We start from the raw sequence: 26,667 nt of genomic DNA, 5'->3' as shown, positions 1-26,667 counted from the left end.
AAAGTCATTGGGATATTCAGTAAAGATCGTGTTTTGTTAAGATGTTTTGTAAATGTCTTACCGTAAATATATAAAAAATAATTTTTGATCAGTAAGAACTTCATTTGATGTATAAATCTTAATTTAAAAAAATGGCAATTATGATTTATGGCTGGTTTTGTGGTCCAGGGTCACATATGTGTCATATAATTCCACTACATAACTGAGTATCTGTGTTTGAAGAAAGAAATGTTGCTTTTGTTTACAAGAGGCGTTAATACCAGTGTCATAAACAAATATTGAGTTTATTTTGACTTTTCACAAATACAGATTTAAAATTCCCTCGCTTTGTTTATTTATTTAGTTAGTAACTGCGTATGTAATAGCAGTTTGTCTATGGGAAATAAACTAAATCTGCAGAGACCCCTAGTTGGTGCTTGGAGCTTGTCAAGCGTCAGTGCGCATGCGTGCGCCTCTGCACCTGTTCAGCATAGCCGCGCGCTCCCGACTCCTCAGCGCGCCGCCGTGCGAAATATGGGGGCGCGCTCTTTATGGCAGGTCTCAAAAGAGGGGGAGCAGCAGCGCACGAGCGCGCCGTCGTTGTCAGGGACGGACGGGGTACAGCTGGGAAAAACACATCCTCACGCACGCACACCCCCGTCTCCGTTACGCACGTACATAAGGCAAAAACAAAAGCGACTCTAAAGGAGGAGAGAGCGGAGCGCGAGCATGCGGCGAGGAGCAGGCGCTGCAGCAGACCTTTGTTTGTTTCCTGGAAACCCTGGAGCGCGAGGGAATAAAATGGAGTGGTAAGGGGCTCCGAGGCGCGAGAGGCGCGTCCACCTGCTGCTACCGGGGAGGCAGTCAGAGAGGGCAAACATGCTGAGACCGCTGCATTGAAGGGGGTTACGAAAACAACAACAACAACTGCGTATGACAACATTCTGCACGCCGAGCGATCAAACGGAGTCTTTAAAGCGGGCGGGACGGGTGTAACGGGAGGTGAGTATGCGGGATGCGCGTGTTTGCGTGCGTGATGCGGTGAGTGGGCCAGTGTGACGCGCGTCAAACGCTGCAATGGGGAGAAATGGTGGAGCGAGTGTCAGCTGTCATGATGCGTCCATATTGCACAGGTGTGTTTGTGAGGGAGAAGACGCGGAGGAACGGATCAGTGTCCTGCGGAAGCTACGAGTCGCAGGCCATCGTTTGAGGGACAGAAAGCATTGGTGCTCATGACGAATACGTGAGGCAGACGCGCACACCATCCCCCTTAACCAAGGCCACAGCTATATACGCACTCGTTCACAAACAGCGAAATTACACGAACGCTTTCATGTGGCGTTATTCTATATTTACGCGTTTTCATTTTCCCCGCGTTTTGCTCGCGCCTCAGCGCCTGCGACCGATGCGGCATTTGGCGATGCAGAATAGCAGAGCGCGTATCATAGCGCACCATGCAGGCCTTCAATAATTAAGGGTGGACTCAAACCTGTTACGTCTCTCTGAATAATGTAAATTCTTTGGGTTATCCGAGATGTTAAAAGCGCGCTCGTCTTTCAGAACTCTTGATATGGTCGTGTTTACAGCATGGAGGACCTGTCAGACGCCGGACAGCTGTCCTGGGAAGATGTTATGGAAGTTTCTTTGATGCTGTCAAGCTGCACGGTGCACGTTTAGGGCTAGAACAGAGCTAAAGTTCTCTTATGCACAGCGTGTGCCACCAAAATCAATACCACAATCAATCAATTGACAAAAAGCATCAATCGGAGTGGATGCTGAGGTCTGTTTGTTTTCCACAGAGAAGCCAGACTTGCAGTCAGATCAGACCTTACGTTAAGCAGTCAGTCAGCGTAGTAATGCTTTCTGTGACATAAACGGATGATATTTTGGTTGCCTGTCTGACAGATTGACCGAGGACAGATTGCAGCAGATTTTATTGATCTCTGAAAAAGATCAAACAAACTCACACCGACATGAATTCGGCTTCTCCTTCTCTCTCTTTTTATGCGTCTTTCTCTCTAGCTCTCCACTTCCCTCTCTCTCTCCTCTGTAATTCCATTGTCTGTCTCTTGGGTGGATGTTGAAGCTGAATAAATATTAATTTCGTTTTTAATAAAAGCAGTTTGCAGACAGTGCCACTGCCCTGTTCTCTATCTCTCTGTCTGCAGAGCTGGCAAGAATGAGCCTAGCCATGATGTTCTCAGAACAGCCCTAGGCTTTTTCTCATACTGTTACTGGTTAGGAAGGAGCAAATCCTAGATTATTATATAGCCATTTCTAGATCTGGAAATGGTGCATGCTGGAGAATGTTTTTAGTCTGCAACAATGTGTGTTTCTGTTATGGAATGTTTTCTTGCTTTGATTTTCCCTGCCATCTTGTCTGTGGACACGGATGATGCTCTGAAATTGTTAATGCAGATATTTACTGTGATAATTTAAGTGAGACAAATTTGTTTACAGCAACAGTTATTGAAATAGTTTGGCCGTAAACGTAATGGATTTGAAAGTAGTCAGTTGTATATGCCAATAAGGCAAATGCTGATATTTTTATGGGAAAATAAAGGAATTATTATCTTTTAAAGATGAATGACATTTGATTAATACATTGAATCAGCGGTTATGTTTGTCGAACAATGACAATCACAAACATGACATCTGAATGTCCACTGCACTTTCATTTGGAATTCCAGGCAAGTTATATTAAAATTAGATTTATTGTAAATTGTTTACATAACCTCTATATTTGAAGTTTAAATGGAAAAATAATAAATCAACTGGAGCAGCAAACACGGGCACTGAAATATACACAATGCCCACTCAACAGTTTCGATACTCGTGTAATTCATAAATCTTCAATAGGTCAGTTCTGAAATCCTATGTAAATTCACACAGTGGGAACACTTCAAACAGTGTACTAGAGATCAACATTTCTCCCCACAGCGTGTGCAGTGTTGTCATGTTTATTTATTTATTTAAAAAAAAAAAAAACCTGCATGTCTATTTACTTACATATATGGCACACTATTCTGACACATGCACACACAGCCTGAGGCAAGAGAGAGTGCACTTTCTTTTCTCTTCTCTGCTGTTATAAAGCTCTTTTATTTCTTTCACATCCTCAAGAGTTGTACTTCACAGTGAAGGGCAATCGGAGGACAGAATGATGTAAAACAATACAACTCACTGTAACACTGGAGAGTAAGAGAGAGAAAGTGAAAAAGGGACACAAATCGAGGAAGTCCTAGAGAGAGAATTCTGATTTGTAACTTGAAGTTAGTGTGAGGAATAAACATATTCTCTTTAACTTGTAGGAATTGAAACAAAAAATAGTGATGTTTTTCTTTTCAATTTTTTTTTTTCTGGTCAAGTACCACAACATTTTTAACAGCCATTCTTCATCATTTTATCTTTTAAAAGAAAATTTCATCCACAAATTTAAATTAATCTCACCAGCATGTCAAAAAATGTTTGTATGCCTGTGTGCCTTGCATTCTTCTATGGAACACAAGAGACATTTATGAAAATATCCTAGGGTTTTCTTTCTATCAGATTAATGTTTTCTGATTTTTTTTTTTAATCGCACTTCTGCTGTAGGTTGTGTACTCTTATAGTGGCCACCATGTACTGCAAATAATGTTTTTTTTTTGTTAGTCATTTTGGTTAAAGCATCTGCTAAATGAATAAAAATAAACATCTTAAAAATACTATAGGTTTATCAGTTGCAAAATGTCATGGCTTCCTCCTTTTACTGTGTCTCTCTGTGTGTTTCTACAGGCTGGACAGTTGTAATTATGTTAGTGAGAGAGAGATTCAGTTCAGACTGATGGATGTTCTACAGGAGTCCCGATACTCAGGGGCAGATCGCAGCCCCTGCCCAAGAGACGTTAGTGAAAATGGTAGGCTTTCCCATGCACATTTAAGACGCAGCATTTTAAGAAATTGAAATATTATATTTGAACTATTATTATCTGCGCATTTGTTAAAAAATCTAACTGACTTCAGTGTAATATGTAAAATTCCTCTTTATATAAAAATATATTTACAGAAATATATGCATTTTACATTTGGGTCTTTGACTCTGCTTTTTTTTGTATGTTTGTTTTTGTTGTGTTTTTAGAATCACATGACCCGTTGGCAGATGTGTCACATGATCTAAGGCGCTGTGATGACATTGCTCCTGCGGCGCTGTCCCTGCCCTCCCTCTGTGGCCAGAGTCAGACCTCTGAAGGTCCTCTTAGCCCAGCTGACCTGCATGATGGGTCTGTCTCCAACACCACCTCTCTGTCCTCTCTCTCTTCATTTTCCTCTCTTTCCTCCCTTTCGTCTCTCTCTTCTGTGCCCTGTTCCAAACCTGTGACGCCCTGGTCTGTGCCGCAGACCTGTGACAGGTCGTCCCTCTCTAACATGGACTCCAGGGGCGGAGACTGCCTTAGCTGTCTGATCCCCAAAAATCAGACAGAACCGGAATCCTGTGAGTCCGTACTCGGCTTTGCCAGCATCAATTTGCAATGCCTTGGCCCCGCCCCCAGCGCAGGTCGCTATGGTGACCAGGTTCTATCAGACCAGCTGCTCAGTGGCCCTGCCCATCCAGCTGTTACCAATGAGGGGGCTGAAGAAGGGAGGTCGATGCAGGAGAGCGAATCAGATGAGGACCCTGCATCCAGGAGCATATACGAAGGTCTAGGAGAGGAGGCACAGGACTGGAGCTGTCTAGAGACTCTCATCAGTGAGAGTCGTATGGAGCTATTGGACTTATGCTCCCGCAGCGAACTTGCAGTAAATCTGTTCTGTGAGGAAGATGTGGAGAATTACATGTTTCAGGAGGAGGAGACTTCACTTGGCACTGATGTCTGCTCACTCAAGATACGCTATGAGTCCTATCAGGATGGAGTGCAGGAGAGGAGTGAGTCTGCCTTACAGGATGAATCTCAGCTAGGTTTCTTTCCTAGCTTACCTTGCAGTAGAAAAGAGGGGCCAAAAGAGAAACCAGACCAATCCGCTGAGATTAAGGCTGATGACCACGTGACCCCCACTATTAGCCCAGACAGTAACTTTCTTTTTGACCTCAGTAACTCTCCAGAAGATTCCGGTGAATTCAGTGATGACAGCTCTTGCACAGGCTCCCCAGACCATGGGCTCTCCCTTCGCCATGGCCGCTTGTCCAGAGAAAACTCTAGCTCCTCCAGCCAGCTAAGCTACCGCCTCAGAGCCAAGAGGAAGGTGGCCTACCGAGAAGACTACTTGTATGATGTGGACTCAATAGAAAGTGAGAAAAATGCAGAAAAACGAGAAAAAACCCCTGCTGGGTTTAAGAAAGAGCGTGATGACGACTGGTGCCCAAAGAAGAGGCGGCGGTCAAGTAGGAAGGACCCACCTGTCATTATAAAATATATAATCATTAATCGTTTTAAAGGCCAGAGGCACATGAGAGTGCGTCTGGGGCGAGTCGACCCATCACCTGCTGTGGTCTGTCTGAGTCCAAATGCTCTGCTTCACTATGAGAGACTTGCACCATTAAAAGCATACTGGCAGGAAAGAGAAAGAGAGCAGCAGGAGAAGAATAGATTAACAGCAGCAGAAACAACCAAACGTCTCAATGGCTGCAAAAGACCAAGCACTGCTCCCAAACGCAAGCACAGGATGGCCAGACTCAGGATCCAGCAGATCCACACCGTACAGACTTCCCTCCCCAGCCAAACTATAGTGGTCCCCATCCACAATCAACCAGGGGGGACCGAATCCCTGAAAAGCACAGAGGAACCAAAAGAGGACATTACCTCCGTTACACACACTGCCAGGGCAAAAAGCAGAACACAGGAGAGAGAGGAAAGAAGAAAGGCAGGCAAAACAGGGAAGATAAAGAAGTTCAAAAGTGAAGCAAGACTTCGGTTGAAAAAGTTAAAAGAGGCTGAAACACAGGAAGTCCCAGAATCCTCTGAGATTGAGCAGTGCAGCCCATGTTTACCAGAAAACCTTAGTAACTCTTTGGAAGGTAATGCCACAAATGAAACCTCCAGTAATGACCCTGAAAAATGCACTTTGACCCCTGCTGCTCCGGGGACTGATGGAAATGCTGAACTCCTTCCCGGGGGTTACCTGCAAACACTTCTTGAAGCCTCTGAGTCATCAAGCACTGCTAACATTAACTATTTTCATTCAGGGCTACAGAATCCCACACTTCAGCCAGTCCAGAGCTGTGTTCTCTCTCCTCCCTCTGAATCAGAGCTGCCTCACTCTCCTCCACCTATGAACCACGGGCCCCACCACACGCATTATACTGAGCCAAACCTTACTGAACCAAACCAGCCCATTTCATGGCCATCCCAACAATCTGCTGAACAGCTGCCCTTCTCCCCAGACATCCCAACCCAGTCTCCAATGATGCCATCGGGCTTTCCCACACCGTTGCCTGTGTTAGCAGGGGATAGCACAAATGTCACAGGCTTTGGCCAAGTGTCTCTGTCAGGGTGCAGAGTCTCATATGAAGAATCCCAACCCGATGCTGATTATGGCTTGAGTCCGACTGGCTCTCGGAGTGACGGTGTGGGGCGGCTGGTTAGCTTTAACTCCCTGGGGTCACTTTCTGCCACCTCTAGCAACTACAGCTCACTCAGCCTGAGAGAGGGAGAAAGGGAGAGAGAAGAGGAAATTGGTGAGATCAACGATGGCTTCTTGCCACATTGCAGCCCACGGCTCATCTTGCAGCAAAGTCTAGAGGAGGTTGCTCCACTTCGAGAGTCGACTGACCTCTTGGATATCTCCAACTTCACCCCTGACAAGTTCCGGCATTCATCGCTCTCTGAAATGTCACCACCGGACACACCTAACTCTTCCCCTCAACTGCTGGGGAACTGTGGTAAATCTGGGGAATTTTCTGAAGCAACAGAAGCAAATGTGCAATGGAACTGTGGAGTTGTCCCTCAGCTTAATCAAGACGGAAACCCACACCACCTACAGATACACTCTTTCAACACAGAGGAGGATGAAGTAGGGCTAAGGGATCACAAAGGCTCAACGAAAAAGGGTGGGAAAAATGGACAAGCCACCAAAAAGAGCAAAACTGCTAAAACAGCGAAAGGAGAAAAAGTAAAGCTCCCACGTCAGGGTTCTCGTTCTGTGCGGAAGATCAAAGCCTTGCTAGAGGGAAAAGCAGCCAAAAGTGTCGGAGGGTCAGGAAGTGGTGCTTCTTCCCCTACTCCGTCGCTTGGCTTAATTGGAGCTCAGGGGGAGTGGCCTATTACTGGGGGACTGTCAAACGATGACCAACGAGAATTCCAAGAGCCATCAAACATCCTGTCCAATATAGTGTCTGGTATGGCTGAGGTACAGCGTTTCATGAGGGCCTCTGTGGAGCCTCTTTGGGGGCCTTGTCTTTCACCCGGTCAGCATGCACTCCAGAGCCAGACGCTGAAGATTCTGGGTAATGCTGCTGATCTTAAAAAGCGGGGTGGTGCCTCAAGTGGAGGTCGAGGGAAGAAAGGGGCTGGGCGTGGTGGTAAAGCACTGCCTAAACTTCTCCCACCTGGCTTCTTTCCTAACCTCGGATTGGACTGTCTCCCACTTCCACACCGTCCAGCCCACAAAAAAATGTATCGTCACAAAAGCAGCGCTAAGTTTGCCCGCGAGGAACTCTTAGCGGGTAAAAGGGACATAAAAGGAGTAGCACTGACCGCTTTGGTCGAGAAACGGAGGTAATATTTTCTCTCTGCAATGTGCCCCTTCTCTTTCTCCGTTCCCTTCCCTCGCACCCTGCCAAATCCTCCTAAAATCCTTTCCACATTTCAGAGCTGCATGGCACCGACTTTACCCACAATCCTTTGCCTGGCCTACTGGAAGGCAGGCACATCCCGCATGTCAGCCCTGCTAAACTACCTACTAGACTGACTGAAGTCTCACTGTCATGGCTGCACCCTACTCACCATTGCTGCTTTGTTGCATTTTTATCTGACAAATTTTCAGTTGTTTATTTGCATTTGGTTTGTTTTCCAAGAAGAAAAATGCCTTGAAAGTCTTTGGATTCTCTTTTAGTGTGGTGTATATCTAAATATCAATTTTTTTTGTCTTTTTGTTTTCCGTTGCAGCTATAACACTGTATGTGTTAAATCGGTGTCACAGAACCATGGTTTAGACCGAGCCCAGCGCCCTGCTCTGTCTCTCAGCAAATGGTTGCCTTCTGTTCAGGGGTCAAAGATCATGTGTAGTATTCTGTGCTAAAAATCGTTTCCCCTCATTTCTGTGCCAACCCCTCAGAACACTGGGCTTTGACAAGCTAAAAGAAAGCATCTTGACCGAGATGCTCTTGTTTTCTGAGGTTCTGAAATTTCACAAGAGATTTTTTTCATTGTTGTTATTTGTTTATAAGTTGTGAAAAAAGGAGGTTCATTCATCTGTTCTCCAGTGAATCTCCTCCTGCCAGTATCAAAATGCTGTTGTACACAGACATATGCACTATTTACAAAACAAGATTATATCAAACATGTTTAAATTAATGTGCCAAACTATGAACAATTAAATGTACAGACATTTTTATCTACATAAATATTTGCTGTTTTATAATGTGGCAGTGATTGAGGAGCGTGTGTGTGCTTGGGATGGGGGGGGTTGTTAATCTGAGATTCACTCCTGTTGCATCACATCTGTACAAACAGCTAGCAGCGAGGAGTCATCTCAACAATCAGAAGAAAAATGCTGTTGGTTTATTTTCTATGTTTTACACTCCTGGCTAGTTCAAGATTAGAGGCATGAAGTAAGAGATGCATGATGAGAATTGGTGGAAGGAAGCTGAAGTGCTATAATGGCAGAGAAAAACATTGGTTGCCTTTCATTCTGATGTGTTTCTGGATGGTCAAAGATCATTGTTCGTGTGTAACAAGGTAAGAAAAGGATCATTCCTTCTTTATAACAAGACTCAATGCATTTTAACTCGCTTATGTCCCCAAGTTTCTAGTTTTGGTAAATATATTTCTCTGTACCTCAACCCTCCAAACTGGTTAAGAACAGGACCAAATTTTTTTCTAATTTGTTGCTAGTGATGTGCATGCATTTAAAACATGATATGGATATGTGCTGTGAATGCTGATCCCCTGTATTACTTTCTGACTCGCCTGTTTTTTCTTACCTGATCTCAAAACCATTGTTTTTCTATTGCTGTTGGAATGTTATTTGTTGTGTTATAAAAAGAGGGAAAGATGCCAACCTGGTTACCCCCATGTGCTGTTTACTGCATTGCTTCAGGATCTTTTTTCTGCAACTCCCTGGATCCCCTCTTTTGTGAATACCTATTTGAAAAGAAATATTTTCTCTTTGATTTTCCGCCCTTGCGTTTACAAAGTGTGAATCCCCTTTGAGTTGTTCAACACTGCATTGAATCGACAGCTAGTAGTTTGAGAACTGTTCCTCCATTTTCAAAGTTTAGTGGGTACTTGTGCAAATGCTGTAACATTGCTGTGAATGAATTAAGGTGAAATTACCGGAGTGTTGAAATGTCAAAGGAAACAGGTGCAGATGATGAGTGACATTCCACAGCTTGTGGTGTAATTCAGAAGCGATTTGTAGGGCCTTCCCAGCCAAATCAACCTCACCAAGCAAAAGACCAGGAAATATTAGAATATAAGTTGTTTGTCCAAACGATTTCTTTCTGTGCTGAGTGAATGGAGATGTAACACGGTTGGTTCAGGTCCGTTGACTCAGGGAACCCAACTGCATTGACATCTCTCATTCCCTCAGCTGCCCATCTCAACATTCAAACCCGAGCTGTTCTCAGCACCGCCCCCTGCTGTACTGTTTTTACATAGCACTACAGTTGCTAAACCTGCAGGACATCTGTGATGCCAATGCAGGGTGCTCTTCTTCATATACTTTGAGAGCCAAGTTTTACACCAGTGAAAACTCTATAGCACACATCCCCTGCACTGACCGAAGCGTTCATATTTTTGAAAAGTTCTTAAACAGTGTTATTCCCCTATAAGTGCATCATGTAAAGTTAAAACAGGCATATCAAAAACTTAATTGTGCCCTATTTATGAATGTATTATATTGTCAAGTTGGAAGTATTTTTTTCATGATTTATTTGACACTACATTACTTGTAACTACTTCTGCCTTTTTTCATCATCAAGGAAAAAAAGAAACACTTTCTACTGCCTGGTCTGTCTTCACCAGGTGGATTCTCAATGAACTCTTGATGTAGGAAAAAAAAATAATGACCTGTATATTTTTCATTGTGCCAATTTGTAACATATTTTCTAAGTGTATATTTTTCTTAGAAAGTGATGTGAGGTCGTTCTTACTGTGGCTTTGTTCTTTTCCCTTTTCAGCAAGTGAAAAGGTTGCTAATTGCCATGATGTTTTCTTTCTTTCTTTTTCTTTCTCTCTCTCTTATTTGTTTTTTGTTTGTTTGTTTTAAAGCCAAAAATTGAAAATACTATAAAAAATAAATAAAAAACTATTGTAAAGGAGAGAGAAGGAGAGCAAGCTGTGACTCTTTGTTGAGAGTTTTTGTAATTGGACCAATCTTGTTGTAAGAGTGTTGTGCTCTAGTTAAAATATATATTAATTTAAAGATAAAAAAAGAAACCATGAAAACAGACAGTGGAACAATAACACTAATTTGTGATCTCATTGCTGTTTTATAGATTTTCATGTAAATTATTCTAGTATTTTGTTTTTGTTGTATCTGTCACAAAAGTTGAAATATTTGTGATCAAGCCTGTATGGTGACAAATGTAATATTGGTAACTTGCTGAGTTTTGTAATCATGTTTATGGAATAAATATTAATTAAAAGAGCTTTTGATCACTCGTTTCAATACTGTCTCTTTTTTGTTTGTGGAAACACGAATAAGTATAATTTTATCAGGCTTTATCGACTCTCTGAGTTCTTACATTGTTTCTCTGTCTAATAGTTTACTACTACATACTACAACAGAAAGCAGTCATAGGAAGAGTACACTATTTACTGTAGCAACTATATATATATATATATATATATATATATATATATATATATATATATATATATATATATATATATATATATATGTATATAGTGCACATATAGTGCAAAAATGCCATTGCTTGAAAGCTTTGTTGAAAACTGGAACATCATAAAGTGTGTTGCGTCTATTTAGCTGCCAGTTAGCCAGCCCCCAGAAATGTGTCCAATCAAAGCTTCGAAATTGACGCGCGCCACAACGTATGGGCGTGGTTACCAGAAGTGGGCGGGGGTACGATGGCACATAGTGGCTTTGCTGCGCGGACGAATCCGAATCAGAAGAGACAACCGGCACCAGGCCTTCATCACTTACTTTAAAAAGGTTAAACACTAATTTAGAGAGATCATTTTTGCTTACAGTGTTTTTTAAAAACACTGTACACCATCCCGACACTATAGGCACCACGGATCAGCCCAGAATGCCAAACATTAAGATATTTTCAGGCAGTTCGCATCCGGATCTGTCGCAGAAGATCGCGGACCGACTGGGACTCGAACTGGGAAAAGTGGTCACCAAAAAATTCAGCAATCAGGAAACCTGGTGAGTTATTTACTATTAGAGTTGCAACTGAAACCACGATTTCCCGGAATGTTTTGGCTAGGGTAAACGGAATGGTAAACACATGGCAACCATATGTTTTTTAGTTTGTAGTTTTATGAATTGGTAGGTGTCATCTGGCGCAATGCGCATCGTACAGGCATCAGACTCAATTTCCCAGTGTCCACCTGCACTAAGCATGTGACTCCGGGGCCGCTAATGCTAATTTTAAACGTCCTGTCTGGCCTCCTCTGCCACGTGAGGGGCTATTACTCTATTAAATGCACCCTCGTGAAACGCTGCTGCGAGTTTTTTTTATTAGTTATAATTATTTTTAATAGCATTAGTTGCCGTTCTGAAGAAAAAGATGGAACGTGCAAGCACACGACTACTCGTATCGTGAGATTAAAATATAATGCTGGCCCTGGTGTCTGCGTTTATGTAATTGACATTTAACTCCAGATGAGTGGAAGCCTTGTGACCCTAAAAGATAAAATGTGTGTAATACTCTTTATCTGCAGCTGACATGCGAAAAACGCAGTCAGGCTTTTCACACAATAGTTTCAGTTTGCTTTTTAATGCATAACAGTCTGAACCCCAGAGGTGACCATATTAAATATTAGCTCAAATCAGATACACCCCTCTAATCAGGCAGGCAAGTATAGATTTGTAGTGCACTATCTTTAGTGACTGAGACTCAACCTTGTTTGTGTGTGTGTGATTTATTTATTTTTCCTTTGTAGTGTAGAGATAGGAGAGAGTGTGCGTGGAGAAGATGTCTATATTGTCCAGAGTGGCTGTGGCGAAATAAACGACAATCTCATGGAGCTGCTGATCATGATCAATGCCTGTAAGATTGCATCGGCCTCCAGAGTCACGGCGGTTATTCCTTGTTTCCCCTACGCTCGGCAGGACAAGAAGGACAAGGTGGGGGTGAGGGGAACAGCTTGCTTATTAACACTTACACACAGTTAATCATACATTAACCGTCACTGTGGGTGGATCCGTGTGGGCTACTTTCTGTAAGTCTTTCTTCTGTGGTGTCTGTTTGTGTTTTCTGGCACTTTGGCAACTTACAAGGCATGGTTAATTATGCTTGCTTAGCCTTTCTCTATCTTCCTGTTAATGTGTATCTGGTTAGTGGCAGTGATATTGCTTGTTTATGAGTGTATGTTTATGAGTGAGAGTTTTGTCTGTAGAGTCGGGCTCCGATCTCAGCCAAGCTGGTCGCCAACATGCTGTCTGTAGCCGGAGCAGACCACATCATCACCATGGACCTTCATGCATCTCAAATTCAGGTACAAACAGTGCAGTGCCTTTTCTCCGTACACGGTCAAAACAAACCCTTATCTCTCATGAACAGACATAACTATACTGGCAGGCCCGGGTGTGCCTTAAGTTTCTTCAGCATTTTATAGTCAACACTGAAATTATTTTCTTTTCTTTTTTTCTGGATTGATTTTGATAGAATGTGTTTTTGTGTGTGTTCTTAGGGGTTCTTTGACATCCCAGTTGATAACTTGTATGCTGAGCCGGCAGTCCTCAAATGGATAAAAGAAAACATCAATGAATGGAAGAATTGCACCATTGTTTCTCCTGATGCCGGTGGAGCCAAGAGGTGTGCTTTCTTTCCTTTTCTGTCTCTCAAAAACATTGGGTCTCGTTCACTATCCATACTTGCACACAAATGTGTGTGATGTCTGCGTGCAAAGTTTTTTTTTTTTTTTTTTTTTTTTTTTTTTTTTTTTAAGATCCAAATTATAAGTAATAGCTTTATTTGTGTAAATTTTAAGTTTATGAAAAAGTATGGGAACACAAACACAAAAATGATATAGGGTGCAACAGGGCTAAAGGCCCATTTTAAGAAAAGAATGTGCTATTCACTGCGTCTAAAATGTATAATTGCAGAAAAAATATATAAGTTATATTGAGCATTTAACAAGAGCAACAGTTGTTTTTGTTGAATGTTAATATTTAAAATTGATGCTTGTTTAAAACAATCACTTTAACAACGTTTTTACTATTCTCTGTTTGTTTTGAGAAATTTTGTGTTCAATAAATATACTGTCATTAAAATGTTAAAATAAAAATGTATTTTAAATTTTAAAGAAACTAAATTTTCAATATGATTTAAAAATATTATGTAGTAACAACAAATGATATTTTATTATATGATCAGTATCATTATTTTAAATATGATGGTTTCATTTAAAACATTTTATCACCGTTGTGTAATTTTTCCATATTTGCTGAATGACTGAAGCCTCCTCGGAAGCTCCCTATATGATTCGGTTGTGTTTTAAGCCTTCTACACACGATTTTCAGCTAAAAAAAGAAAAAAATAAGCTGTTTGGGGAGGTTTCCGTGATTGCTGTGATCATACAGTGACAAAGGTTTAAAGATGGCCGTTGTCATGTTCTTTCTGAAATGACCCACGTTTACTGGCGTCAATACAAATGAAATGTAACATTGTAGGAAAACTGTTTACCTTTTAATGTCGATTTATCCTATTCTTAATAGTAACTTGCATCGTAGCCTACAGTTCACTAGGTGTCATCATCATACAGTCTGCATACATGTCTTACCTAAGTTTACTAGATCCATGTCGCACAGTGTGATTGGTAATGATCTTAGGTTTGTTAAAATCGTGCAGTGTGTAGAAGGCTTTATACAAATGGCTAACGGTGGGCATGCGGTGGCCAATATAGAGCACTCAGTTCATTGACGTTACTACAAGGTTAAGATCAAATTGGAGCCTGCACGCACATGTTGTGATGTAGGTGGAATTTTTACAAACAAAAATGTGTTTGTGCAAATGTGAATAATTCACACAACTATTACTGAATGAGACCCATTCTCTTCTTTCTTTATTTCTTTCTTTCTTTAATTCACTGTCACTCTTGTTTAGATTTGTTTGTTTTTATCCTTTTCACGTTTAGTTTGTTTAAAAAAAGTCTTTTTGGACTACATATCATTTCAACTTTTACAGCAGCGTAAAATTTAATTTTGTTAAATCTGGAGAATTGTAATTTTATAATGTTGATCAGGCTTTTGAAGACGATGGACATAAGTGTGTTTTACTCTTTTAGGTGTGGAGGGTAAGGAAATGTCAGGTTTTTTTTTTTTGTGTGTGTGTTTCTGTGCTGACTGTGTGACTCTGCTAACAAAGGATGGCTTGGCCTAAACCTTTTGCAGTATATTACAGTGGTAGGCATTTTTTGTAAATCAGTTTGAAGCCTTTTAAAGCTTGGCTAATTTGATCATGCTGATTACATCATGTGATTTGTTTTTTGAGAAATGGACTGACTACAGCGCCCCCTTTTGTAACCGTTTAAGACACTCAAATGAGCGAGTGAGTGAGCTTGCGCACACTGGCGTTTTTACTCGTGTTTTTATTGAAACGTTTGTGCATGTGGCTTCTCTGTGGTGTGTGTATGTGACACTTACGGAGAAGCCTGAATGCATCCATGGTTATTTACCGCAGTTGTTCAGAATGTTGCTTAAGAAACTTGTTTGTTTTATTAGAGTGACATCCATCGCAGACCGACTGAATGTGGACTTTGCCCTAATCCATAAGGAACGTAAGAAGGCCAATGAAGTGGATCGTATGGTGCTGGTTGGGGACGTGAAGGACCGAGTGGCGATTTTAGTGGATGACATGGCAGACACGTGTGGGACAATATGTCACGCGGCTGACAAGTGAGGACAGACTCGATACGCAACTGCTTTCATGCTCAAACAGATGCACATTCATGATTATCCTGCTGATTTGTCAGACTTCATGCCTTCATGTTCCTGCTTGTTTGTTTAATTGCTTGCGTATCTCTGTTTCTTTCAGATTGGTGTCTGCGGGAGCCACTAAAGTGTACGCCATCTTGACTCATGGGATCTTCTCCGGGCCAGCCATTTCTCGGATCAACAATGCCAACTTTGAGGCGGTTGTGGTCACCAACACAATTCCACAGGAGGACAAAATCAAACACTGCAGCAAGATTCAGGCACAGAAAATTACAATTTCTGAATAATTATTTGTTTTAAGAAAACTGAAATGTGAAATTTTTTTGGTTTAACTCTTGTATAGTATAAAAAATGTTAATCAGAACTGATTATCAAGCTGTTAAATCTGAATCAAAGTGAAGGGGGAAATTAGTGATATCAAGACTACTAATGTTTCACAATTTAAAAACTTTTGATAAAATTTAAAAAACAAATTGTTGATAAATATACACTACTGTTCAAAAGCTCGCCCAGGATACATATAGTAGGTATATAGTAAAATGCTATTATAATTCAACATTACTATTTTTCTATACAGAATTTATTACTGTGATGGAAAGCTGAATTTTCAGCAGCCATTACTTCTGTCTCCAGAGTCACTGCTATTTTAGTGGAAACGGTCATGCATTGCTTTTTTTACAGAATGTTTTGATGAATAGAGTTCAAAAGGATTTTATTGCATCCTCGCTGAATAAAATAATTTTAATTATTTCCCATTTATGTTGCTGAATCCACACTTTAGAAGAGTAAACTGGTATTAAATTCTGGATTATTATACCTGATTTGGTCGTTTTTTGGATGGCGGAAATGGTTTCTTTTTTCCTCATTGATCAGAGCATGTTGACTAATTTGTTTCTCTCTTGCTTTCCAGGTGATTGACATTTCTATGATCCTGGCTGAAGCCATCAGGCGAACGCATAACGGGGAGTCAGTTTCATACTTGTTTAGTCATGTCCCCTTATAACACGAACATACATGCGTGTAAACAAACAAACAAACACATACCATCACTGTGTACAAACTCATATAACAGAGAATCATTGCTGGCTCTGTTAATCCATGTTCCTTACATGCACCATTTAACTGAAGACATATTTTGGACAGTGAATAAAAAGAACGAAAGCCCTTAGTGCTACACATCTTTTTCTGCTGCATGCGCTGACTCACCTTTTATTCCCAAAGGTATTGTGATATGTAACGACCGCTAAAATCTTGATTTCCATTCACTCTCCACTCACTGTATTTCACCTGTCACTCTAGGATATATAAATGTTACCTGCATGTTGAGGACTAAGGATTCACTTGAATGTTGCTGTCTGTTATTTCTGCTTTAAAGAGACTTTAAAACCAACAGTTAGATGACAGCCCTTGCTTATAATGAAAGATATCCTTTAATACTGGATTTTATTGCTTTCAAGTTTGTTGTGAAACTTAAAGGTACGATAGATGTTTATGACTTTTTTTGTAACACCTTAGTTTTGTTATAGAGTCTAATTACTAACACGTGGCTAGATTGAAATAGAATATGGGTTGAGCCCCTCTAGATTGCCATTATTATGGCAGCTGGTTTTTTTTCTTTTGCCTTCTCAGGTTTTAGTTTTGTTTTTGTTTTTTTCTCCTGTGTAGCTTTATTAATTTACATCTCTTTGTGGTCTTTTGACTGGGTGAAAGCCAAAATCTGAAATTAGGTCATTTTTTTTTTTTTTTTAAAGTTGTGACGAAGTTTCTTTTATGTTTGTTTATGTTTACAGTTAGGCAGCATTTTTGACTGCTTGAACACAGATCTGTGAAGTGCCCTTTAGATTTGACTGAATACACGCGCATACACTTAATTTAGTGGCTACTGTCGAAATGGCCCAAACAATCAGCCTGTTGAACTATATTTTTGTTTTGTTTGTTTTTTTTTGCTTATCTCTGTGGGTCAGTGTGTTTCTTCTTGGGGTAGGTTTGTCCATGCCACTCGAGCGAGATCAGAGATAATACACCTAACTATCCTACATATTACACTGGAGCAGTAAGATGACAGAGCTTGATTTGATAGGTCTATGCCGTTTGCCTTAACGAATGAGAAAATACTGATTGTATCTTGTCTGAATGCGGAATGAGTAAAATATTTCATTGTATGAACTGCACACGTTTGTGGTCTAATCTTTCCATTTGTATTATTATTATTATTATTATTATTTTAAAAAGTTAATGAAGCTGTTTTTGTTTTAATTTGTTGCCTTTGTGCCAAATTTCAATGTCAAGCGAATTTAAGGCCGCAGGTCGTAACTTTTTGTTGTTCAAAATTTAGATAAAAAGCGACTACACCAAGAATCCATTTTGCAAACCCTGTCCTGAATCACTACCGCGTACCTGTGGTAAGTGTTTATGTTGAGACCGTTTAGACCAGTAGCCCAGTACCTGCGTGAATGGTCATAAACGGAGAGAAGTAGTTCCGGCTAAAGTATTCTTCCGCAAGACGCGCACGGGTCTGTTTGTTAACCGCTAGAACGCCAAAAGTTACGGACTGCAGCTTTAAACGTCCACGAACTGTAATAATACTGCAGTAATGCGCGCGCTAGATGGCGCAATTTGTTAGTTTTACGGTTCGAAAGGTTAGACCTTTCAAAATAAATGATTATTCCGTTATTTAAAAAGAAACATTTAAAAACACTGTTACAAAACGTAAAAACAATAACGGTGGACATATGCAATGTTTGGGGAAATTATTGCAAATAGCTGGTTTACAGATTCTGCTTAATTCCATTCTGACTGGCAGAACACAGAATCCCAACATAAATACATTTGCAACTACAAAGTCATTATTATTTTAGGTATTTGTGAGGAAAGCTGATAAATCGTCTAGTCTTCTGTCCGAGTCACACGAAACTGAGCTTTATCCGAATTCCGACGTGTCTCGAGCCCAGAGTCAAGCTCGCGCTCTCCGCGGTGACTTTATCTCGCCACGCGATTGCGGGATTACCGTTTTATCTTAACGAGCAACGTTCCCACGGCTCCGCGCCGCAAGCTATCCTGTTATCATCCACTTGTCTTATTTATGGAAGCCTGTTTTGAAGCAATGCGAACGAGCTTTTTTGAGCGACAGAGGACGCGCGTGCTCGCGTGCGTTCAATAAATAGATCAAATAATATTTCCAAAGTTATTACCGAGGGGATGTTGTTTTGCGTCACCAACGAACAAATACAAACGGACTCGAGCAGTGAAAGAGAGAGAGAGAGAGAGAGCGAGGACAGAGCGCTCGCCTAGTTACCTCCTTTCGACCTCCTCAACTTTTAACCCCGGCGCGCGCAGCCGTCGCGCACAGAGATGTCGACGGAAAAGCGCTGATTATTTACCGAGCAACTTGGAGTCTACGCGTAAATTCGGCACCAGATATGTGAGTACGGCGAATTTCTCTTCTTCGGGTTTGTAGGACGATTCCTTAATTTTGTATTCGCATTCGGAAAGCGCATAGGAGCGAGCTGGTTTATCTCGGAAGACAGGATGCGTTCGTGCAACGTGCGTGTTTTTGGTGAATTCTGTCGCCGCGTGTGAGTTTTGACATGGCGTGTCAGGAGTGTGTGAATGAAAAAGGTGTGACGACATGGAAAGCATCACATAATGGGAGACAGAGAATGGATGGAGGGAGAAAAGAGAGACGCGGTGCAAGAAGGGACAGAGCTCGGCGAAGGGGTTTGAGGAGGGAGGAAAATCAAAATCAAAACGCGATAAACTCTTTTTGCAGATTTTTTTTTTCAGGGAGGTGAAAATTATAGGCCTCTTGTAGAAACAAATCAGTGGGGACGAATTTAAAATTGCGTCCTTTTCGGAATTAAGTCAGCCGCGAAAAGCTCATTAAACAATGAGGTAAGAGACAACAAAAAAAATCCAAGTAGTCTACATGCGAAGAAATTATACATTTAAAATTGATTTAAGTTATTGGATTCTGTAGGAATAAATGGAGATAGTTAAAGCAGCAACGATTGGGGATTTTCCGATATTCGGCATATAGTCTAAATAACGTTAAATATTTTACATTAAGAACCAAAGCGTTCTGTCCTAAAATTCTCTCCATCGAACGCAAAACGCGAACCAGTAAATCAACGCAAAATATATCCAGCCTACTACTTTAGCAGCTACACAATAACTGAAAGAAATCGGTTGATTGCAGTTAATGCGTTTTTATTCTTATTCTTATTAGTTGTTATTTACTTATTTGTATTTAATTCTAGAGGTATTACCTGGTAAAATATTTCTACCGTTTCCCTTTGCGCATCTCTTAGTTCACCGTAAACTCAAACGGGGATATGGCGAATTTAGAGTTTGGATCTCAGCAGTCATGTTCCGGCGGAGATTCCCCCGCGATGGGATTCGAGAAGGAGAAAGATCAGGGTCGGTGTAAAACCGGGTCTCCGCCGCTCCAAACTCATCTCTCCCATCAGGTCAGCCATATCTGTGCACGTGCAGCAGAATGCGAGGACAGAATTTTGCTGTCAGATAATTTTTGTCATGATTTGTTATTATTATTATTATTATTATTATTATTATTATTATTATTATTATTATTATTATACTAATGGTCTAGTTTTTTTATTTTTATTTTAAGTGCAATTATTTATTGCACGTCGGAAATTCACAAGAAAGATGTCATAGTAGCGAATTAATTAATAATGTTTATAAAACAAGCATTTTGTAGCATCACACTGAATAATACAGGAGTGCATTATTTGTTACTTGTTCTGGTAATATCATTTCTTGCTGTATGCCTCTACAAAAAGTACACGCGAATCTTTTTTAATTTGTTTTCAAATTCGATATGACTAACAGCCGGTCTCGACTCTTTTCGCAATTATGATTCGTGTGGACTAATTATAAACAACTGTTTAAAAAAAAACTAAACTAAACTAAAACCCATTCTTTTTTAAAATAGGCCTATCGTGTTATTATATTGTTTGTAGTTTTCAGCATATTTTGGCATGTTAAAAAAAATAGCAGTGATTTAAGTTTTTATTTATTTGATTTTTTTTGGCCGATCCTGGCGCGCAGGGTATGGAGGGAATCAAAGTTTATTTGCACGAGAGAGATCTGTGGGCGAAATTTCATGATGTCACTACCGAGATGATCATCACCAAAGCTGGCCGGTGAGGGACTCTTTTTAATGTTTTTTTTTCTACCCCACAATATTTCAAGGTAGAAAATATGTTTTTCATGCAATATTTATGTATCAAATCTATTTTCAACTAGAAAATACGGGGAAAAAACCCCGGAGGACAACAGTGAGAAATAGGGCACAATTTGCCATCATATACGAACATGCAGCATTACCAGGATTTATTGTTATTATATATTTTTTAATAATTTCCCTTTTTACTAGTGTTTTAAACAAAAATTCTAAACAATTGATTTATCTAAATACGTCTGGCACCTCATCCAATGATTAATGGATCAGAAAAATGTTGACAAACCAGACAATATTCTCTCTGTATTAAAATTATTATCATCACCATTAATATTTGACTTTTGTTGTTGCCTCTCTAATGGATCATTGATGTTTTACAGACGAATGTTTCCCAGCTACAAAGTGAAGGTAACAGGGTTAAACCCCAAAGCAAAATATATCTTACTGATGGACATTATTTCAGCCGACGAGCATCGGTATAAGTTTGCAGATAACAAATGGTAAGAGTAATAAATTATATCATTCGTATAAAGTATAATACTAATAAAATACATAAAGTAATAGATTTATAATGATGTTTGATTCTTTTTCAACTATGAATATTAACTATTTTGAGTGGTGATTGAATCAGTGTATGAAAGGTTATTGAGCTGTTAAATGTAACTAACTGAAAATGATAGGTGTAGCTGTAAATTAATGCAAGGAGGAATTCTAAGAGAAAGTTACGCATAGCGTAAATACAAATGAGCTCTGTTGTGTGTTGATGTTGTGAAATGATGCAAGACTAATGCAATTATAAGCCTTGGTTAGAGAGTATTGTTCATTGAGTGAAGGGTCCACGCAGAGCTGTGTCTGAGACAGAAGTTTTGTAACCTAAACTTTTATCTCAGAATTGTGGCGCAGACAGGAAGTCCTTATCAACTCGTTTATGTCCTATCTGCTCTGTAGGTCTATCAGTGGTAAAGCTGAGCCAGCGATTCCAGGCAGACTGTATGTGCACCCAGACTCACCGGCTTCAGGAGCTCACTGGATGAGACAGCTCGTCTCTTTTCAGAAGCTCAAACTCACCAACAACCACCTGGATCCTTTCGGACATGTCAGTTGATGCCGGTCAAAGCTGATTGATTATTGATGAACATAATTAAACTCTCCACTGGTTTACGGCTTAGTGGGATTGAACTGGACATGGAACAGGGTTTCTGTGGGTCTTTAAATGGTCTTAATTTACCCTTCCATAAAGTAAAGCCCTAAAAAAAATTACATTAAAAGTCAGTGTCGCATGCAATGCTAAATTAATATCTTCAACAAGATTTTCGTCTTGTTTTCCAAAACACATTTCTAATATATGGCACTGAACAAAATTAAACAACTTTAAACGATAAATTTCACAGACAGAAGACATCTTATCTCCTGTCATTATGCTACTAAGTAAATGTATCTTAGTGTAAGATAAAAATCTTTAGGATTTGCATTTGCACTGAAAACTAAAGACTAAAATACTGAAGAATAACATCATTTTCCTTGCAATATGATCTGAAGGTATAGTATGTATTGGAGCAGAGGTATTCAAGCATTATGTTGATCAAACAACATATTTTTACAAGAGATTTTTCTCTAAAAAAGGTCGTAAAGCATCTTAAATTCACCCTCATAAAACCTGCAGAACCCTTTGGTACCCAATGTGTTGATCAAGAGATCTCTTCCTATTATGTTCTGCAGATCATCTTAAATTCCATGCATAAATACCAGCCTCGCCTGCACATTGTGAAGGCAGACGAGAGGAACAGCTTTGGCTCCAGCAACACAAGTTTCTGCACACACTCGTTTCCTGAGACGACCTTCATTGCTGTAACGTCCTACCAGAACCACACAGTAAGCAGCAAGACCCCTATGATCGAAGAAAAATGCATACATTTGCAGAAAGCAGCAGCGTTCATCTTTAATCCTGGTTTTTTTTTTTTCAGATCACTCAGCTGAAGATTGAGAATAATCCGTTTGCTAAAGGTTTCCGTGGAAATGACGATATTGAATTGCATCGCATGTCCCGTACACCAAGGTGAGGTCATAACAGCACCAGAGTTTGTGACTAATGCCGAATCGCTAATTTATTGTACTGTTTTTGGTCATTTTTACATGTCCTATGTGCCTGCATGTCACTGCGTGTTGCGTCTCATAGCCACTGATGTTGTTGTTTCAGATACGTGGAGAATATGTTGTCCTTTTAACTAGCAGGGTTTAGGAACAAAAGTCAAAGCTTTGTGTTGCATGTTGACAGTATTGAATGTGACACACAAGAGAGGGATATTTATAGTGTAACAATATTAAGAGCAGAGCGGCACAACACACTGTCACACAGAGAGGTCACTGAGGGGCTAATGTGTGTGTGTCTAAGTAAATGCGTTTTTGAGAGACAGAGTGAAAAAACAGAGAGAAAGAGGAATGAGTCAGATTGGAAAGAGGGTATAGAAAAGATTTTTAGCTACTGTAATTGTCTCTTAGCTTAGAAATTTCATTAGAAACGATCAGTACTGTGCAAATGATATCTGTTACCCTTTGCCGCCCCACCGTGCCAATGCAAATTATGAGCCTGCTCTCTCTCTTTTAACACTCAGATATATCAACTCCAGTGCCAGTGTTTCATGGCAAGTTCCCTGATGCACTGGGCTTCTGAAATATTTTCTTGTATCTTTTGTGTCTTTTCTATAAATGTAATTTTCCCAATTTCCCAAATATCACCTGGGTCTCTGCTGTAGGAAGAATCAATGCATCTGATGAATTTTTCACCGTTTATTCACAGTAAAGAGTATCCTCTTGTACCACGTAGTACTGCAAGGCAGCGTGCAGCTCCGCCCTCTCCTGACTCCTGTCTCCCTGGGTCAGAATACACTGTGAACCAGAAGCCCAGTCCTGGCTACACCTGCTCCGACATTTCAGGTACATGCTGTAAAACAAACAGGTTGAATTTCTGCGTTATGATATTTGGATTATATGTAAGACTTATTTTCACAAATGTACATTTTTTACATTTTACATTTTTAAACATTTCAAGTTTTTTAAACTGAAAAAGATGAGTGCCTTAAAACTTTCGAAATTACTTTAAAATAAAATTTCATTTAAAGTGCCCTTAATATTGGTTACGATAGATTTCTATTTTGGTTTTGAGTCACAAACAACAGGTTGACATGCATGCAAGGTCAAAAAACACTTTCATTTTTGTATTTTTACCTTATTTGTTCAATGATTATTTTTTTAAAGTGTTTGTGAGCATTTAACACTCCAAAAGTGGCACCTAGTGGCAAAGTATGAATCTGCATTTTCATTCAGACCAACGCCAAAAGACCACAAGTGGGCGGGCAATATGCTAATGTTTAATTTTGATGTCAACATAAAATGGCTTGGGACTCTTTTTAAAAACGACTCATTTCAATGATTCATGTAAGGTCATGGAAGGTCATTTCCATAATAGAGGCACTTTAATTAAATTGAATGCAGTTTACAATTTGATTTTGTGTTATTTTGTATTTATTAATTATATCTTTTTCTTTCTTGTATACTTGGAATTATTGTGTGCTTTTTTAAAACAAAGTTTTTTGAAGGGATTTTCTAAAGATTATAAAACAAAAATACATATTTATGTATACAAATACATAGCAATTGACGGCTCATTCTCTCACTTTTAATACGCAACAATAATTTAAAATCTATTTGCCATTAGCAGCACTGATGTACAGTATTTGTTTTAGATTTTAGATTCATGAACAAATTACGTTTATGCACTCTTTTTCTTTCAATAATATTCCCAAATCAGCCTTAAACTCACACAGTTTTGAATCAAACTTAGTTAGTGAACTATTTAAAGCCGTGGCTTTAAAGTCTGACATCATAGTAAATGTTATAACATTTAATTCAAAGTGTCTATTAGAAATAGTTATTTGAGAGAAGTAATTTGAGGGAAGTGAGTATAATTGGGTGTTAAAATGAAATAATTTTTGTCTCTGCTGGAATGATTGAATCAGGTGTGCGTTTCTCTCTGCAGGTGACCACACCCACACTGAAACCCCTCCCACTCATGACCCCACCTACCACCTCTTCACCTACCAGCTCTCTCCGGAGGTGACCCCTGTGCACAGCACCCCCTGCGGTATGGACACCGCACAGCACCAGCCTTGCATGTACGGAAGCTCTCAGGTCAGCATGGAGGACCTCAGGTGGGCATCTTATACAGACAGCACAACTTACCAAAGCTTTTCTTCAGCTAAAGAAATGAGCGCGACTTTTGTTCCCCCCGCTGACCTCTCTCAGGAACTGTATCCACAATACACCTGTGAGGTGGGTGTCCAGTCACACTGCATGATGACTGATTTCTCACTTTATGCTTGTAATCGATCGTTTAGCCAAAACCACCAACCAAACAGCTGGTGTGGGGGGAGCTGAGCAAGTGTGCCTGATGTGTGTGTATGTGTGTGTGTGTGTGTTAAAGAGAGAGAGAAGAAAAGGAATGAAAAAGAGTCTGTGAATAACTGTGGTAAAATACTCAAAATTTTATCCTGAAATCACAAGATTGCATCTGTTTTGCTTCACAATTTCTAGCTTCTTGTGAATAAGGTCTAGCAAATTAAAATGACAAAAAATTATAAAAAAAATATTTATTTAACCTTTTCATATTTACATCTTGCTAGAGCTTTAAAACGACAAATAAGAATCAAATTCAGCATCAAAATTAATATAATTTGCAATACAATATCTACAATTCTCATTTTGACATATTTGTATGTATTTTCTCAGCATTTGTATAATTTTTGTATATACTTTTTACAATAGCATTTTATATTTGCTCATGCCTTTGTCATCTACATAAATAAAATGATTATTAATTAATAATAAATTAATAAAATAATAATAATAATAATTAAAATAGATTACAAATACATATACATGTATACATACATAGTCACTATGGAGCAAGTGGCAAATAATAGGATTTCAGGATAAAAAGTTGAGATTTTCATTTAAAATAGACAGAATTTCCTCTTAAACCCTGTAATGAATGTTTGCATGTTCCATAAGTCTCCAGTGATGTGTGTGTGTGTGTGTGTGTGTGTGTGAGTGAGAATTTCTGTACATGTGTACCAAATATCTTCTAGTAAATATGCGTGAATCTCTGTTACCATTACTAAAGTTTTTTTCATCAAGATGAAACTACACCAGGAATTTAAAAAAGGGGGATTACGTTAAGGAGGTGGGCTGCTTCATTGCGGCCAGTATCTGTGAAAATTCATGAAGAACTATTTTTTTTTACTATTTCACTTAGGAAATGCTAACACTAGCAAACCCAAATGCAAGAAACTTCCTGATTTAAAACTCTTAAACTTCCTGTCACACAATGTCTAGCTTCAGGTTGGGGTCCTTTATTTTGTTTATTCTTACTCTATTCTGATGAGAAAAGGGAATGCTGGGTACTGCACGTGTCACAGTCCGTTAAGGGAGCAGTGATGTTACCAATCCTGTCATGGCCCAAGGCAAGAGATACGGAGAGAGAGACAGAGAGGAGGGGAGGCATCAGCTGGACATTTATTTATAGACACACCATGCAATAAGAATTTCATGAGTGAAACGTAGTCATTTTAAAGAAAACTTTTAATGTTGTGAAATTCATGTTTCCATTATTTATAATGATGAGCTATTTATTAATTTTGAGTTCACAATTTGTGTTTGCTGATATTTATTTGTAAAGCGTTTTTAAATATATTGAGCGGTTTGCTTTACCCTTGACAAATGTAAAGTTTCTGTATTTTGTGAAGGTGTTTTCTGAAACTTGTTTGAATATGAAGCTGAAATAAAATGTTCATCCACAGTAATGTATTTTTGTTTTTGTGTTGATATGACGTAGTATCTCATTCATAGATTTTGATATTTTGTATGGAAGTTATGGCGTATATGCGTAGATGCACATATGTATGGCAACAGTTTAGTTGTGTGTGTGTGCCTTAGAGCTGTAGTTTCACACGTTGTGTAAGAGTTTGAGCTGTTGCAGGGAAACAGAGAGAGAGAGAGAGAGAGAGAGATATCAGAAGTTTGTCTGCACAAAAATGACTGGAAAGTTCTTTAGGGGAAAACAGTTTATCATCTGAAGGCCAGGAAATTTTTATGCACTTTAGCAACGCTTGCTGCTTGGAGGAAAGTAATGCAGCGCTGTTAAGTTCGTTTTTAGCAGTCTC

The 26,667-nt window shown here is 39.6% G+C and overlaps 3 protein-coding genes across 7 annotated transcripts; all 3 read left to right on the top strand.

The window, feature by feature from the left end:
• Positions 1-489: 489 nt before the first annotated feature.
• nexmifa (neurite extension and migration factor a) lies at positions 490-10,777 on the top strand. Its single transcript, XM_043240381.1, has 4 exons — positions 490-981; positions 3,754-3,875; positions 4,097-7,670; positions 8,061-10,777. Exons 2-4 carry the CDS (start codon positions 3,803-3,805, stop codon positions 8,191-8,193), a joined length of 3,780 nt encoding a protein of 1,259 aa, XP_043096316.1. The 5' UTR covers positions 490-981; positions 3,754-3,802; the 3' UTR covers positions 8,194-10,777.
• Positions 10,778-11,201: 424 nt separating this feature from the next.
• Positions 11,202-17,417, top strand: prps1a (phosphoribosyl pyrophosphate synthetase 1A). Of its 4 annotated transcripts, none has more exons than XM_043239970.1 (8): positions 11,202-11,511; positions 12,252-12,441; positions 12,708-12,806; positions 13,002-13,126; positions 14,598-14,606; positions 15,034-15,207; positions 15,347-15,506; positions 16,157-17,417. In XM_043239970.1, exons 1-8 carry the CDS (start codon positions 11,390-11,392, stop codon positions 16,247-16,249), a joined length of 972 nt encoding a protein of 323 aa, XP_043095905.1. In that variant the 5' UTR covers positions 11,202-11,389; the 3' UTR covers positions 16,250-17,417. The 4 variants fall into 4 exon arrangements, with proteins under 4 accessions (XP_043095905.1, XP_043095906.1, XP_043095907.1 ...); XM_043239971.1 differs by having other exon boundaries at positions 11,203-11,511; positions 12,252-12,435; XM_043239972.1 differs by lacking the exon at positions 14,598-14,606 and having other exon boundaries at positions 11,204-11,511.
• Positions 17,418-18,313: 896 nt separating this feature from the next.
• On the top strand, positions 18,314-26,295 carry tbx5b (T-box transcription factor 5b). 2 transcript variants are annotated; one of them, XM_043238694.1, is made up of 9 exons: positions 18,314-18,667; positions 19,554-19,712; positions 20,317-20,411; positions 20,830-20,949; positions 21,398-21,545; positions 22,169-22,321; positions 22,414-22,505; positions 23,247-23,383; positions 24,486-26,295. In XM_043238694.1, the coding sequence occupies exons 2-9, from the start codon at positions 19,578-19,580 to the stop codon at positions 24,881-24,883; spliced, it is 1,278 nt and encodes a 425-aa protein (XP_043094629.1). In that variant the 5' UTR covers positions 18,314-18,667; positions 19,554-19,577; the 3' UTR covers positions 24,884-26,295. The 2 variants fall into 2 exon arrangements, with proteins under 2 accessions (XP_043094629.1, XP_043094630.1); XM_043238695.1 differs by lacking the exon at positions 19,554-19,712.
• Positions 26,296-26,667: the final 372 nt, after the last annotated feature.

The sequence above is a fragment of the Puntigrus tetrazona genome, chromosome 5 (genome assembly GCF_018831695.1).
Source record: "Puntigrus tetrazona isolate hp1 chromosome 5, ASM1883169v1, whole genome shotgun sequence".
Classification (NCBI taxonomy): domain Eukaryota; kingdom Metazoa; phylum Chordata; class Actinopteri; order Cypriniformes; family Cyprinidae; genus Puntigrus; species Puntigrus tetrazona.
Note: the sequence above shows the minus strand (reverse complement) of the source record. Positions and strands in the feature narration are given on the sequence as shown.

Bases quoted from the DNA above. Each gene is read 5' to 3' on its own strand.
- nexmifa (XM_043240381.1), top strand. From the start codon at position 3,803: ATGGATGTTCTACAGGAGTCCCGATACTCAGGGGCAGATCGCAGCCCC. The intron at 3,876-4,096 runs GTAGGCTTTCCC...TTGTGTTTTTAG, and splicing joins AAGAGACGTTAGTGAAAATG to AATCACATGACCCGTTGGCA. The intron at 7,671-8,060 runs GTAATATTTTCT...TTTCCGTTGCAG, and splicing joins GCTTTGGTCGAGAAACGGAG to CTATAACACTGTATGTGTTA.
- prps1a (XM_043239970.1), top strand. From the start codon at position 11,390: ATGCCAAACATTAAGATATTTTCAGGCAGTTCGCATCCGGATCTGTCG. The intron at 11,512-12,251 runs GTGAGTTATTTA...TTTCCTTTGTAG, and splicing joins TTCAGCAATCAGGAAACCTG to TGTAGAGATAGGAGAGAGTG. The intron at 12,807-13,001 runs GTACAAACAGTG...GTGTGTTCTTAG, and splicing joins TTCATGCATCTCAAATTCAG to GGGTTCTTTGACATCCCAGT.
- tbx5b (XM_043238694.1), top strand. From the start codon at position 19,578: ATGGCGAATTTAGAGTTTGGATCTCAGCAGTCATGTTCCGGCGGAGAT. The intron at 19,713-20,316 runs GTCAGCCATATC...CCTGGCGCGCAG, and splicing joins AAACTCATCTCTCCCATCAG to GGTATGGAGGGAATCAAAGT. The intron at 20,950-21,397 runs GTAAGAGTAATA...TCTGCTCTGTAG, and splicing joins AAGTTTGCAGATAACAAATG to GTCTATCAGTGGTAAAGCTG.